This window comes from Setaria italica, chromosome III (assembly GCF_000263155.2).
Source record: "Setaria italica strain Yugu1 chromosome III, Setaria_italica_v2.0, whole genome shotgun sequence".
Taxonomy (NCBI): domain Eukaryota; kingdom Viridiplantae; phylum Streptophyta; class Magnoliopsida; order Poales; family Poaceae; genus Setaria; species Setaria italica.
Window position 1 is genome coordinate 40,420,938 of NC_028452.1, and position 16,525 is coordinate 40,437,462.

Here is a 16,525-nt window from a genome sequence, read left to right on the forward strand (position 1 = left end):
AATTTGTACCTGCAAACTTTAAATATTGACTGACGATATATTGTAGCGACAGCGAAAAAACGTCAATTTACATTCGAACTGTGGACAACACATAAATTGAAAGAAGAAAATAGAAATTCATGTCAGCAAAGCCTTGTCTCGCTGTAGAAGTGGCGTGCAATTTGATTGTTTGGCAACCGAATTAATATTTTGTGTCAATCCATCCCCGTTGTATGGGAAATGCTTATTCATTGATCAGCATCGATCTTTTATTGTTCATGTTGTCTTTGCTTGACATGTCTAAATTGCTTGAGGACTCGCCCATAAAATCCCAACACTCCCCTTCTTTCGCTTTCATCAAGAACTATACCAAGAACCATACGAGACTGCCAATTTGCAATCAGCAATCATATGATGCAGATGCATACAATTGACTGAATCAACCGGCAGTGATACGTTAATGTTGGTCAGGGCTTTCAACCGAGCACGCTGCTATTGGCCGTCAGGCCTGCTGGATACCGCTAGGCCAAGTCACGTTCTTCACAGGCTCAAGAATTGCTTCAACTTCATGCAGAAGTTCTTCATCAATGCCTGATGTTGACAACTCCAGTGCGGCAGCCACATTCTCCTCCACCTTGTACCAGGGGAACACAAGACATTAGATAGGTAATCATTTCATTGCCATCCTAATCTTATGTTCCAACAAGCAAAAATTATCCATGGTGACACAGCAAAAATTCTCATTGTTGATCTTGTCTTGGAAAGGAATAAAAATGGGAGGACTGTTATCATTGAATGAATTAGCTCTTAAGTTTCACTTCACATCCTGAAGGTTGATAAACGCAGTGGTAATAAACACTCGTTTCTGCATATATAGATACCTACCTCAAAAAGGATGCTACTATTGACACAATATAAACACAGGTAGAACGGCACAACAGAACACATGGCAATTTCCATGACATTACAGAAGTGACAACTGACAATACTTGCCTAATAGGGTGCAGTCATAACGAGAGTGCTCCCATGTATACTTAAGTACTACAAATCAGTCAAGCACAAAAGAAATGACTATATGGTTCATCATGATCCCTTTTTTCCCCTCGCTAAAAAGGAAACAATAACTTTCTTAACTTTGTAGCAGATACAAGAACGGAGTTAGCAATCGAGTTCCTGTACAAGCTAACTAAATAGGAACATGTATACAGATGTTATTTAAAAGAATAATGCAAGTCCCAACTAACATAGCTATCCTCTATGTTAACTTATTAAGGATTAACTGCTCTGCTCAATACTATGATTATACTATGAGGACATCAAATATTTTTCCTGTTAATATTAAAAAAATAAAGATTATTTATTTATTTATTTTTGTTAGGCCACATGTAATCTGAATATATGATCAAGCCAAATATACCTTTTTTTTCAACAGGAGTCAGTGAACAGGTGATTCACTTGCATAAGATTAAGACTGAGGAAGCACGAAAATATATTATTCAGCACACATGCTTAGGTAAAATGGGCCTTCTCATTCGCAAAACCAAACAGAATAAGCTCTAGCAACTCAAGTTTAATAAGATGCTGATCATAATTTATTGGCCACTCTTTGTGAACATGCTGCAAAGAGGGCAAAAGTGCATAAAAGAAATATGTACCTGTTTTGTAGAGTTCATTCCAACAAGAACTATTGAAATTTCATTGTTCATCAAGCTGTATTGCATAGCTAGCTTCGTGATGCTTTTCCCCTTCTTGCTACAGTGCTCTGCAGGCTGCCCTGCATGCCAACTGATGACAGGCTATATTATAGTTGTAAATGGAATTTCTAGCATAGATGGGACACTAAGTAAAAGCAACAAACATAAACAAGAAAAAATCTTCAGGAAGATATAAAAGGAGAGATGAACATTTGCTGAATCAAACAGAATTCTCAACATGCAACCAGACAGTTTATCCTCGAGAGTTCAGTGGAGGTATATATATCATCAAGAATGTTAAGTCAAGAGATGTCCTGGCAATTGTTTAGCCCCTCATTGTTAGTTCCTATGGATTTGGAATGATTACATTATACTTCCAGTATGATTTAGACTAGGTAGTTTTAGAATAAATTGTTGCAGTGGTGCACCTATTTCTAAAATCAATCCATGCCTTATATTATTTTAAAATAAAATACCACAAAAATTCATCTCTCTCCTTGGGATACAACACACCTTGAGCCAAGCCCATTTTTTGCATGACCTCCTTCATCCTCTTTTCATTATCAGCAAAGGACCTAAACACCTGAGCACACACACGAAAAACGCCTCGAACTCAAGAGGAGGGCAAGAACACAGGCAAATGTGTGCTGCAAAACCTAGCAGCATTTTCAGTTGTATCGATGCGCCATTTAAGGAAACAAACTAGTTTAACCCTGGCAGTTAGGCCACCCTACGTTTGCTCCACAGCCCTCCACGATCAGCATGACACGAGCAGAATGGAGAATGGGCTCCCACATGAACTGTGCACACATCATGCTACACACTGAAGCGGGCAACCGGGAAAAGTTTCCCTGGTTGCATGCGTGAGTATAGCTCGACATGTGCAGAGTTCACATGGGAGCGCACTTACCATTCTATCCAGGTCATGCACAGATTGTGGAGAGTCATGAAGCACATATACGGCGGCCTACGTTTAGCTAGCTTATCTTCTTAAATAGCACATCAATATAGCTGGAAAAGCTGCCTAGCTTTGCGGCACAAATTCATGCGTGTTCTTGATTTACTCCTGATTCCTGGCATTCATGTCATCGTGTGCGTACGTGTGCAGGTGTTGATCCAGAGGTAATAGCTGAGAAGATGAAGAAAGCATATCTCTCAACATCAACTGGAAAGATAGTTCATCTGAAGGTGTAGCAAATCACTGAACATTGGATGTTCAAGCATATATATTATTGTTAAATGTTGCTGCAAAAGTCCACTTATCTTGTTTCATGATCAGGAATTCAGGATAAGTGGAGAAATTTTATAAACATTGGAAGAATATGGTATTCCATACTAAAATTTCAGTATTGCATATTTTCTTCTCTTACATGTTTGCAAATAAATCCATGAACAAATAGCAATTTTGTAGCATCATGAACAAGATCAGGGAGCCAGCGTTTAATATCCTTATCCAAACGGACACAAGAAAAACCAAAGGGCAAAAAGCACAATCATTATTGAGGGAGTGTGTGCCTCGCTTTGGATAAAGGTATTTATCAGCTACCCCTCTTCTTCGTCCAACCAATTTTAGTATCAGATGAAATAGCATTGTTAGTTTTATTGGAACTGTGCTATATAAAAGTAAGAAATTCAATGCTGAAAGACTGGAGATATGATGGAGAATAGCACCTTCTTGTAAGTTATTAACAAATTTCTTTACTTTCCCCGAGCATTAAACAGAATAACATACAGAAAATTGCCAATACATCAGTGATGTTAGGGACCTAGAGTGAACATTAACAATTACACCTAAACTACCTATATTAACCTTGACACTGAACAATGTGCCTAATCACCCTCAAGTCCCAATCATCCTTAAGTACTGAACCAAAATTTACTAAGCAATGCCCAAGGGCCAAACGGAAGTGCTTGAAGATATGCATTGATTCTCTATTAGACTCACGATCTATTTTCCTCTCAAAACTGAGAATAAAATCCTTTCAAGCTACCCTAATTTCAACCTGACTCCAAAAGCTCATGTGCAAACGGAAGCAAATATAAAAGAGACTGAGTAGAGAAGAAAGGATTAAGAGTACATCTGGGTAATAAAGATGCACATGATTCATCTATGATAAGTATGTAGCTCACCACCAGAAGTTAGCACACAAACTTGTGATAAGCTGATGTTTGTGCCCATTTTACTTTCAATACACTCATTGTCACCTCCTATATGTACGATTGAGAACTCATAGTACATCTACTTATCTATCTCATATCTTCCCCATGTTCCTGTCAAGGTAATCGGAAAAACTCATCTATGGCTCCAGTATGTACACTTGCAAGTATTGGCAATATGGTATATCTATGGCACCATGCCTACAGTAAAATGCACACTAAAAAGCAGTACTTTGTTCTACAATGTCAATCAACAAGCACAAAGCAAACGTAAATCATGTTAGGGAGATACCTTAAGTTGTTCAGGTGCAGGGTGCCAGTCCGGTGGCCCATTATCTGTGAGAAGACCCATCGCAAGAGGCGAAGCAGTGATAACCCCAACGCCCTTGCTCTTCAGGTAGGGGAGCAGATCGACCAGAGAGGTGTCGTTGATCCCGAAGTGGCAGTAGGACAGGATCACATCCACCGAGCCTGGCGGCACCCGGTCAAGCACATACGGGTAGATGCTGAGGGGCAGCCCCGTGATCCCGATGAACCGCGCCTTCCCGCTCTCCTTGATCTTCTGGAGCGCCGGAATCGTCTCATTCACAATCTACATCGGGAATGAGTAGTGTCAGAGTGTCTGGATCCTGGGTTACGCGTGCTGCAGGGGGGTTGCAGCAATTCGTCGAACATGTGGTGGGCGAGGCAATCAGGACCTGGTCGAGGTGGGTGAACTCGATGTCGTGGGCGTGGAGGATGTCGACGTAGTCGAGGCCGAGGCGGGCGAGGCTCTCGTCGATGCTGCGGGTGACGCGGGCGGCGGAGAAGTCGAAGCCCTCGTCCTTGTAGCGGCCGCACTTGGTCGCGACGACGACCTGGTTCCGCGGGACGGCCGCGTGGCGGAGGCAGTCGCCGAGAACGGACTCCGAGATGGTGCCGCCGTAGTACCTGCGCGCAGCGGGGAGGGGTCGGTGCAGTCAGCGGCGGCGGAGTAGGGAAGGAGGAGAGGGGGTGATTTTCGTACGGGGAGGTGTCGAAGAAGTTGACGCCGAGGTCGAGCGCACGGCGGACGGCGGCGCGGGCGGCGTCGCGGGGCACGTCCCCGAAGACGTGGCCGAGCGGGGAGGCGCCGAAGCCGACGGCGCTGACGCGGAGGCCCGTGCCGCCCAGCTCGCGGAGCTCCATGGCGTGGGATCGGGGCGAGTGGAGTGGAGTGGGTGCGCGCCGCGAGGGACAAGCCGAGTCGTTGTCTAGTCGCGGAAACGGCGAAAGGGAATCCAATCTGACGGGACGGTGGGTGCGTGCGGGTGACGTGGACAGGGTATGGTCACGAGGGTCTGGCCCCCGCCGGCGTCGGCAGCCCGTCTCATCGCCGGATAAGCTTTTCCGTCACTAGCGGCGCTCGGGGGCCCTCGATAATTTTTCTTCTTCATCAAAGATGGGCAATATTGTTTGGAAGCTTGGGCTTCGATGCAGCCAATCAAAGGTACTGTATTTGTTTGAAGGTATGCTAAGGTGGGCTGATGGTGGGCAAGGGCAAGCAATATGCAAGGTGAGTTTCTATGAACATTTTGATCGACGTATATAGAAAAGGATAATCAACACCGCAAATGTTTTGGAGAGCTCCAATCCTCGAGTCTTTTTACCAACCGACCACGTGTGCTTCACTTCTCTTTTTTTTTCTCCGCTAAAAAAGAGGATCAATGAGAAAGGAAATAGGGGAGAGCTCAGAGATATATGGTACAAATTACATCCTCGGTTTCAAAATATAGGTTGTTTTTAACTTTTCTATGTACCTAGATATATATTATGTCTAAATATATAATAAAATCTATGTATCATAAAAGTCAAAACGACTTGTAATTTGAAATAGAGGAAATACTTATTTAGATCTCTTGTGATGAGAACCCCTGAAATATTTATATAGTTACATTGTTAGGAATTGATGCTAGTATAATTTAGGAGAGGGAAAGAGTAAACTCCAATATTAAAATTTTAGTCTCTGGTTTCCACGAATTGTATGAGGGTAAAGTGTATGTGTGTCGCCCACCGCAATAAAGGGTTCTAATGTTTGCAGCAGCATAAATGCTGCCAGGCCGGTCACGCTCGTCATATGTTATCAACTCCATATACTAAACTGCCCGGGATCCATGCGATTTCAAGCCAGGTGGTACTATAGCTTATCACTGATGGTGGGATTTGCCCCAAAGATCCTAGCGAGGCTGTCGCTTGAATGGAGCCATGAAGGTGACTGGAACTCTGGAGACGATTGATGAGTAACTTAGTGTTGACGTTTTTTCTGGTTAACACACCGAAAGTACTAGAGTGTGCAAATAGAAGACCGGTTAGACCGATTTCCTAGGGTTTAGGCCAAATCGATCATTCGAGAGAATGACTACCACATTTACATGATGGAGGACGGCTAGGTTTATGAGTAAACCAGCAAAGGGATAACCAACGCACTTACATGGTGAAGAACGACTAGTTTATGAGCAAACTAGCCAAGATCGACGAAGGTCTGGAGGAACCCCATCAGGGCGTGGACGTCGTTGGCGTGCCCTAGGGTTGGCTAGCAAGCTTAGGACGCCATCTATGGTTGTGGAGATCAGTAGATGAATAGCAAGAAAGGTTGGAGAAGGAGTTTAGGATTTAGGAGGTAAAAAGTAAATGTATAGTTGTTTGATTCGATTGGGTTTCCCTCAATCGGCCATGGCCCTTCATAAATATAGGGTGGGGAGGTCCTGCCCCAGCTACAATCGAAGTTCATACAAATTCTATGTTAAAATACAACTCCTAACTCGGTAAGCTGGACAAAATGGTCAGACCACCCGTCCAAATCAGTCCGATCGACAAGGGGTGAATCTTGCCAAAGCCATAACTCTCTCATCCGGACTCCGAAATGGGCATTCTACATGTGCATTTTGATCATCTCGATGAGATCTACGAGATGGTGAAATCCAATAAGAGATTTGACGATGTTTGTAAAATAGGTCTGACCGGTTTGAGTACCGGTTTTCCCAAATTCAGCCAGCAAACTCCTATTATACCAATTTTAACACTGAGTGAGCTCTTCGTGCTGGGAGTAGGGACGACAATTATACCCGCGGGTTTCGTACCCGATGAGTGAGGGCATGTGCATTAATTCTCACCCGCAGGTGAGGGTACGGGCATGAATTCTCGCTTGCAGGCAAGAAACCTTACCCGCGGGTACATGTCGGTTATCCGAAATCCGAAAGTAGTATGTAAATTACCACGTCCAATTATATAGATATGATCCAAACTCACCAAAAAATTTTAAAATTCTAACCTTTATGTTGTGGTGTTTATACATGGCAAACAAAATGGTCGAATGAGATATGCCGTTATATTTATTTGGTTTATGTGTGGCTACTGGACAATATTTAATCCTTATATTGTAATGCTTATTTGGCTCGTGTGAGTGAGACTTATGCATGTTTGTATCATTTTGTGGATGGATTGATCACCGGTCGTGAACTTTAATTGTGTTTGTTGCTTATATGGCATTGTGACTGTCAAATTATTATTGTACTCGTTGATATGAATTTGTTGACATGTTTTTATTATGCCGCCCGACGGGCACCGATACCTGCCGGGTACCCTGCAGCATGGGCACGGGCATAGGATTTTACCCGAAATGCCTCGCGGGCACGGGTAAAATTAGGTCAGTCGGGTATGCTATCGGACGGGCAAATGTGTTACCTGCACCTTGCCCGACCCGTTGCCAGCTAGGAGAGATTAATAAAAAGCTATGCCTAGCACTAGCTGAGCGCTATCTGCTTGGTGTTCGGTAACAAAGATTCTGCAGTTTTTTTAATTGCACTTGCACATATGATCCTTCGTCCGGTTCAACACACCGCTAAAAAATTCAACTCCCGTAGCTGCACGTGCATGCATGATGCATGTGTACGTGTATATGATCCTGCAACATTAGCTATGCATCACTTTGAATTTGATTTTTTTTTGCATGAAAGTATATTATGCATTTGTGATATCAAACTTTTTTACTTTCAGTTTCAGCCTTGCCAATTCTGTGTGTATACAAAAGTACTACACATATCATTTTTTCTGTACAAAAGTATGTGCATCACCATTTTTCTTCTACCTGGGCCACCTGGCTGGGACGTGCAACATCGGCACAGGACAGAATCACAGACGGCCCTTGTGCTGCTCGTCCGGGCCAGGATAGCTTGGGCCTTGACAGAGTTGCAGATATAGGCCGAGTCCAATACGAACACCATCAGTCCTGACCGCGCAATTAGTGCAAGGCGCAAACCACCTGTTTAGCGGACGCAATAGTACCACATCGGCTAACGAAACCGGGAGAAGATGTTGGAGGCAATAAAGCAAGACCAAGGGACACCTTCAAACTCACTTACCTGGACGGGGTCGATAGCCGATCAAGAAGAGCTATGGCCTAAGTCATTGACCTCCATTGCACTTGGGAGGAGCATTGGCTTACCATCTTCCTAAACGGGAGAGTGGACGTCATAATTTGTGGAAGAGGGGGTACGCGTTCGCGCGGCCCCTGCTAAATTAATAAATCAATAATCTAAAGTATTACTGTATTGTTGTTATTACTATGTGTGTTTAGAAATTTCAATTTGAATTTGCTGCACATTTGTGTTTTTGAATTTTGATATTTATGTGTGTTTAGAAATTTCAATTTGAATTTGCTGCACATTTGTGTTTTTGAATTTTGATATCTCGCTAGTGTTGGGTTGTTGTTCAGTGTAGCTGCGAGGATCACATCCAGCCCAGATCATGGACGGACTTGTCGGGCCTTACCCATGACCAGGACTACATGGGCCGTACAAATAATCGAAATTAGATCGTCGTGGCCCAGCTTCTCTTAAATTTAGATGGGTTGTGGCCAGCTTCTCTCTGCCCATCTTCTCCTCCAACGCGACTGCGACACGCCAAATATTAAAAAGGAGTTGCGGCCGCGGCTACCTTGTCCCTCTCCTCTCCTCTACTTGTCTACACATCCACCTCCGTCGCAGGCTCATCCGTGGACGGTGCTGCCGTGCTGGTGCTGCATTCGATCAAAGGCAAGTCTAGCATGTCTCACTTTTAGGGAAAGGGTTTGGTGTTTCTAGACAAATAAGTTAGTTAGCGACGCCATTGGTGGATTGGGAAGTTAGTTAGCGACGCCATTGGTGGACTGGGAGAAAAATTGATGTGGATTTATCAGTTTTTGGTACACAATCACTGATGCATGCTGTAGTGGTTTGCCTGATCTCATCTTGCTAATTCTTTGCATCATTTTCGATCAAAGAAGCTGTCTTTGGCCGGAGCAGGAGCAACACGCTGGGTCACTGACCTCGAATCATCCTGCAGACGACAGACCTGCAGCCAGCCCACGCTGCAATGCAGCCCACGCCAGGATGCGCCGCCGTCCACCCACGCGCTAGCCGCCTCAAATGCCTCATCGATTTGTATTGTATCAGGGCAGACAGCTCCCGACGCGCCGCCGCCTCGACAACAGCATCACCGGAGCTTGGACCGTGAGCGGTGCGCCTGGGATGTAGGGAAAAGGATTGGTGAGTGAATCTAGACGGAGGCTCGCGGGGGCGCATGGTGGTGAGTAGCAGCACGGGCGGCTCGGTGACTGCTCCGGCTGTGACAACCTACACAATTTGGTTAGTCCAGTAGTAGCCCATAAGCGTAGGTGCGTATGTTTAGTACCATTTTGCTAAGCTAACTTATAAGTCTTTGTCCACTAGCTATAGCACCTTCGTAGGATGAAAGTGTAAGTAGGGTGATACGTGTACGTGTGTTCGCCCCTTGGAAGGGTTGTACGGTGTCGTGTTTAAACTCGGCAACCTACCAAGGGGAGTACCCAAGGTAGAGTTTTGGTTGGTGCGTGTCGTCGAAATTAGAAACTCGATGGTATACGTAGGCACGCGATTTAGACAGGTTCGAGCCGCTAGATCGCGTAATACCTTACGTCCTGTGTGCTATTTGCTTGTATTCAATTGAACTTATTTGGAGGGGTTCCCTGCCCATCCTGCCCATCCTTATATATCAGAGGAGTAGGTTGGTTATTACTGGTCGGATTTGACTAGAGAGTCCTACTCTAACTGCTATGAGTAGTCTCTGAGTCCGCGACTAGTTCCTATCCTCCACGCAGACTACGCCGGCCTGCACCGTAGTCCCCATGTCTGATACGTCTTGATGTATAGCCCTATGTATGGGTCTGTCCAAACCTTCTAATGGGCCCATAGATGTATGTACGACAAGCCCTCGAGTACGTTTTAGTCAAATACGGCAGTTCCGAGTACCTTCACAGGCTTCATCCTAACTAGTTGTTGGTGCTCTTCTGAGTACTCCATCGAAGTTGAGCCTTCAAGTAACTCGAGTACTGCCATATGGCTAGAATGTGCTCAAGCCTCATCTGACGCTATCTTTAATATCTATCCTTGAATTTATATATGGAAGTGCGATGGAGATCGCACTCCATATGGAGTAGCCCCCGAGCCTTAGGTTGAATCAAAAAAGCAGGCTAGGGGTCAATCTGCATTTGCGTTGTCTTCGCCTTAAACTCAGAAGAAAAAACTTTGTAGCCGATGGGCACGTGGCACACAGCCCCCAAGCCGTTACCCGACTAGTTTCAGGAGGTATAAGGGTCAACCACCGGTCATCGTGACCGTCACCAACAATAACCTTATCTCTTGCGGTAACTTCGAAAACTAACGGCTGGATGCAAAAATAACGGCTAGAGGCGAAAACACTAGGGCCATTACCTCCATTCATTTCGCTTCTGTTATAACTAGACGAGGGAAGTTACCCCCGTTTACTCCGCCATTGCCATCTGCTATTTGCACTTGAAAAAACCCTAGTGCCTAGCGCCGCCGCAAACCAATCTGAGAGCGCCGGCACCGCCTTCCTCTTGTGAGCCCCTGAGCATATGTGCGAGAAGAGGCTCGTGACACTCAAGATGGGAAGAAAAGCATATGCTTCTAGGGGTGCCGACAGTTCCAAGAAAAAAATTGAAAAGGGGAAGGAGCCACAGCTACATCCGCCCAAATTTGGGAAGACAAACCAGACCGCGCCGCTAACTCCTGCCTGTGCCTAGAAGAGGTCAACCATGAAGGAAGAAGAGATCCAGGCGTTAGAGAAAGCGAAGCTGCTGCAAGACCAAGCGACCATATCATAGGCTGGAGATGTGCCTGCAGTAATCCGTGGCTACTAGAAGAGTATCCTGAGGAGATGGTAACCTTTGCCCACTTCGTCGAGCAGGGTTTTGCCATCCCATCTTCTGATTTTCTTTGGGATCTTCTAAATTATTACAAGCTTCAGCTAGTCCACCTCAATCCCAACGGTATCCTCCACATTGCTATCTTTGTGCATCTGTGTGAAGCTTTCCTGGGGATTCAGCCCCACTTTCAACTCTTCCGCAAGATTTTTCGAGTGAAGCTGCAGCCGAGACTGGAATGTACTACAATAGTCAGGGGTGCCAAAATTTAGATGTGGGAGAAGGGTAGTAGCTTGTACTTGGAGTATGAGTTGTTGGAGTCACACTCTAGGTGGAAGGAGAGTGGTTCTACATTGGAGACTATGATCCAAAACTGCCAAAGGTGACTGGTCACCACCCAGAGTGGAACAACAGATGGATAGATAAGCCGACGCATAGGAACAGTCTTCAAGTACCCGAGCTTCATCACTTGACTTGTACTTCTTGTGGCAGGCCCCCTTGTAGCCACTGACCTGAGCATGGGCATCAACCCAATTGGAGTAAACTCCAGGTTGTCGGCCAACATGAACAACATACCAGGCCATAGATGTCTACAATTCATGAAACATTAGTAACATATATAAATATAAACATGCATTTCATATGAAGGTTACAAAGGATGACATTATAAGGATACAAAGGTCCACAGGAAGCATAGCAGGAACTCTTTCATCAGACAGACAGAAAGAATCAAGAGACCAGACAGCAAGTACAACACAGGCAACTTATGAAACAGGCAGGAAGTAGGCACAACAACATAAAATACCTTAATAGAAAGGATAAAGAAGAACCATATGAATAGGATATCATCATTGGCATGGACAGAGAGGATCAACAACAAGCATATCAAAAGCATATCATCATTGGCATGGACATGTGCTCAGATTAAAACACAATAGGCACAACAGACACAATAGGCACAATAGACACATGCTCAGTAGGCTTATCTAACTCAGACATAATAAAATGACTTCACAGTAGGCTTATCTAAGTCAGGCAAGTAGAAGGCTACAGTTAGCCATATAGTCAGGAGACAGGATCAAGTCCCCATCCCAAAAGAATGCATCAAGTTGTCAGCTGCACAAAAGACCATCAGATCAGGCAACAGGTATGCACAAAAGAAGCCACAACTGCACCAGGTACTCCAAAAGAATCACTGCCCAACCAGAACAGCTCAACAACCAAGCCCAGTCACTCACATGTAGTTGTTCTTGTCCAAGTAGGTACTCAGCCAAAGAACACGGTGTGAGTGAGACATCTGCACAAAAGCAGATCCCTGGGCCTTATTGTTAAGCAAGTGACCATATGCAAGCATTAGAGCTTCCTCACTGAACCCTGGCATGTACATCAGTGCACCATACAAGTCAGGGTGGGAATCCTCAACCTTGGTAGAATGTATAGCATCTGCAACATTGTTCACTGCATCAGTCATGCCAGTGAACACAAGGACATCATCATCTGACAGCATGGACCTCTTTCTCTTGCTTCCAACAGGTGGTTCTAACTTGGACACATAAGCTGCCTCAGGCTTTCCAGGAGTAAGCTCCTCAGGCAGGTCATGCTTCATTGGGCTATAGGCAAACTCAGAAGGACTACCAAGAGCCTCATTTGACCCCATAGCATACTTACCTGTTGCCTGACCATTACCAAAGATGACCATCATCTCCTGGTAGTACACAATTGGCTTGTTGAGGTACTCAGCATCTTTGGGGTGTGCCTGCATTAGCACAACTGAAGTTAGATACTTAAACTGCTAAACATTTAATTAAAAAAACAACAACATTACTACATACCTTGATGTGGCCATTGTAGTGCTCCTCCTCAAGGACAATCATGGAGCTGTCCCCATTCCACAAGGCTCCACTCAGCTCTCTCAGCTTTGAGATTTTAACCCACCTCTGCCTCCACTTCCTCAAGTGGTTATACACCTGTGTACCAGTGACTTCATTGCCACTGAACTCATGCAGAGCCTTGGCAACCTAATTGAGGTGGACTTCTTTGAAACCTTTATCAGTCCTAACACCAGTTGAAATCAGCTGGCACATGCGGCGAAGAATAAATCCAGACATCACATCTGTCCACCTCATAGCAGGTCTCTGCTGAGCAGCACCAGGAGCAACCCCAACAGCCCCAACAGGGCCATCAGCCCCAACAGCCCCAACAGCCCCACCAGGGAACACAAGCTCATCAGCAGCAAGGATCTCAGCATTCATCTCCTCAGCCATTCCTATTTCCAATTGCCACACCCCCACTCAGAAACAGGAACAACATAGTTGGGGAAACATCATTGCATGTGTCATCTGGCCTATGTCATCAATATGCATTGCACTCAAGAGAAAAATAGGAATAAAAATTCATCACTGCACATGTCTCATGCCTCAGTTCAGAAGAAGTATCAGCTCTAATGAAGTATCAGAGAAAATAAAATCATCACTGCAAATGTCTCAAGCCTCAGGTCTAGTGTAGTATCAAAAGAGGTGTAACATCATTGCACATGTCCAATGCCTTAGCTATATTGTGTAATTAAATAAGTAAAATCATCATTGCAATTGTTCAATGCCTCAGAACATAAGTAACAAACATTGTTCAACATACATAGAATACAAAACAGATACATCTTAGATGTGAGAGTTGCCCCTATTGGACCACATGTGTTGAGCCCATTCATCCCTACTTTGAGCTCAAACAGCATTGTCATCCATCTGGACCCCATGTCCAGGACTATCATTATTGTTGGGCACCCATGAGAACTCAGTAGGAACTACCTCATCAACCCCATGCCCAAGTATCCAATTATGCAATATGTAGCAAGCAAGTACTAACTTGACTTGTGTCTTGTAGGGATGAAATGGTTTATTATCAATGATGCGAAAACGGTTCTTCAAAGCACCAAAAGCCCTTTCAACAGATACTCTCAGACTTGAATGCCTCAAATTAAACAACTCCCTTGGGTTGGTTGGGTAGTTCCTAGCACCATACTCTTTCAGATGGTACCTAGTGCCACGGTAAGGAGGAAGGAATCCAGGATGACAAGCATATCTAGCATCTACTAAGTAGAATTTTCCTATAACAAGTACAGAAATGCATTAAGTCCATTGTTATGAAGTTACAATTTTTATTTAGGTACCCAATTCAGCTAATTACCTGGTGGAACCCTTAACCCATCCTCCCTCTCTAGTGCATCAGCAAGAATAGTTGCATCATGAGCCGACCCTTCCCAACCAGCTAAGACATAAGTAAATTTCATATCAAAGTCAACAGCAGCAAGAACATTTTGTGTGGGGTAGTGCTTCCTTCCCCTAAATGCTGCTTGGATCTTGGCTGGCACTCTAGCATATACATGAGTCTCATCTATTGCCCCAACACAGTCCTACATGAAAACCCAATAGATGCATGTTACATGATATGCACCCAAGTATGCAGCAATAACCTACAAACTACATGACAAATTTATTACCTTGAAATATGGGTACCATCTTGAGCTATTGCTTATCTTAACTGGTGTCTCATTAGATGGAGGTCTAATCATTTCTTGCCTAAGTTCCCCAATAGCATACAAGACCTCCTTGAAATATCTATGCATTGTTTCTATTGACCTTCTCCAATGTTGGTGAATAACTCTAAAGCGTTGGTTGTGGCCAACAATGTGTAGAAACATTGCTAGCTGCTCTTCAACACAACTATGAAGGCTATCTGACAGCAAATGCCTTTCCCTAAGCAAGTTGCACAGTGCAAAAAAAGGTGCTTTTCTCATGCGAAGCATAGCAACACACTCTATATCATCCATGGCGCTCAAAGGGCCATAACTGATCTGTGGCCTTGAACTACGTTGCATTCTTATCCTAGTGAAGAAGAATGCATACATAGCCGTGATAAGAGCAGCAGCTCGGGCAAACAGCAAGCGTTGCTGGTCCTCCAAAGCCATCTAAGCAAACAAGACAATTACCATGACTACCAAAGCAGCAATACGGTGACAAACTTCATTGCCATGCAACACATGCTCAGATTAAAGGGAAAATGAGACAACATCATTGGCATTGAACAAGTGCTCAGATAAAAACAGCATATCATCATTGGCATTGAACAACTGCTCAGATAAAAATAACATATCATCATTGGCATTGAACAAGTGCTCAGATTAAAACAGCATATCATCATTGGCATTGAACAAGTGCTCAGATTAAAACAAGCATCAGCATTGGCATGGACATATGCTCAGATTAAAAGAGAAAACATCATTGACTTGGACATAAGCTGAGAAGAAATAGCATTATCAGATTTGTAGCGCACACAATCACCATCGATAGCACCAACATTCATCAGAAAAGGTGGAGAGGGAGGGGAGGATTGCTTATACCGAACGCGAACGGCAAGCACCCAAACGATGTTGCACACGAACAAACAACCGACAACAGATCTGCAACCTGGCACCATCAACATGGATTCATACGTTACAACCCTAAGCAACATTGATTCATACCTTAGGAAAATGAAAGAAATAAACAGGGAAAAAAAACCCTAACCAAGAACATGGATTCATACCTTCGAACCAAGCGGGGAACACAGATCTGAGATCCCTGCATCGATTTGAACAAAAACCAGTGAGAGATGCATCTAGGGTTAGGAGATCAAGAACACGGGGGGGGGGGAGAGAAGGCGAACCAGATTACCTGCGCAAGAACTTAGATCCAGAGCACCTAGGAAGCAACGAAGGAGGGAGGGGATCAATACAACGCGAATCGATGAACCGAATCCATGAAAACCAGAGGAAGAGAGGAGAGGGGGGAACCTCAGATCTAGCGAAGAAGATGAATGGTGACCGAGGGGGAGCGGAGGCGGCGGGGAGGGGGATAAATACTGCGGTGAGTGGCGCGAAAGGGGGAGGTAACCCCAGCGAAATGGCGCGAGCTCCCGCCGGCCAAGTTTTCGCCTCCCGCGCGCCTGCCGTCGCACCGCGGGAGCCAGGCCCGGCGGAAATGGCCGCTCCTCTCGTATCCGCGGAGCCTGGGCGCGGGGGTTCTTTTGCACGCGCACAACCTGGCTCGCGGGGGGGGGGGGGGGGACCAGGCAACCGAACAGACGGAGGGTGCACGCAGTGAGCCTGGTTCACGCAGCTGCAGGACACCAAACACGCCCTAAATGCATGCCGAGTCATAGTTGGGGTGATACCAACCCACCTCGCCTGCAGTATGGAAGTCTGGGACGGGATTTGAATGACCCGTATATATATCTTTACTAAAGGGGTGTTTGGGAACACCGTGCTAAACTTTAGCACCTGTCACATCAGATGTTTGGATACTAATTATAAGTATTAAATATAGTTTAATTACAAAACTAATTGCACAGATGGAGTCTAATTCGCGAGACGAATCTATTAAGCCTAATTAGTCCATGATTTGATAATTTGGTGCTACAGTAACCATTTGCTAATAAACGGATTTGAGCCATCCTGCCAATA

The 16,525-nt window shown here is 44.8% G+C and overlaps 3 protein-coding genes across 3 annotated transcripts; all 3 read right to left on the reverse strand.

The window, feature by feature from the left end:
- Positions 1–165: 165 nt before the first annotated feature.
- LOC101762145 (L-galactose dehydrogenase) lies at positions 166–5,083 on the reverse strand. Its single transcript, XM_004962613.4, is given in 6 exon segments — positions 166–613; positions 1,635–1,745; positions 1,747–1,764; positions 4,123–4,422; positions 4,529–4,760; positions 4,837–5,083. Coding segments are annotated over 6 exon segments (954 nt in total). The 5' UTR covers positions 4,998–5,083; the 3' UTR covers positions 166–481.
- Positions 5,084–11,899: 6,816 nt separating this feature from the next.
- On the reverse strand, positions 11,900–14,995 carry LOC101770676. Its single transcript, XM_022825077.1, has 2 exons — positions 12,861–14,995; positions 11,900–12,784 (listed from the first exon to the last, which is right to left on the reverse strand). The coding sequence occupies exons 1-2, from the start codon at positions 12,900–12,902 to the stop codon at positions 12,263–12,265; spliced, it is 564 nt and encodes a 187-aa protein (XP_022680812.1). The 5' UTR covers positions 12,903–14,995; the 3' UTR covers positions 11,900–12,262.
- LOC101771075 (protein ALP1-like) lies at positions 13,749–14,650 on the reverse strand. Its single transcript, XM_004963962.1, has 3 exons — positions 14,525–14,650; positions 14,212–14,437; positions 13,749–14,131 (listed from the first exon to the last, which is right to left on the reverse strand). The coding sequence occupies exons 1-3, from the start codon at positions 14,648–14,650 to the stop codon at positions 13,749–13,751; spliced, it is 735 nt and encodes a 244-aa protein (XP_004964019.1).
- Positions 14,996–16,525: the final 1,530 nt, after the last annotated feature.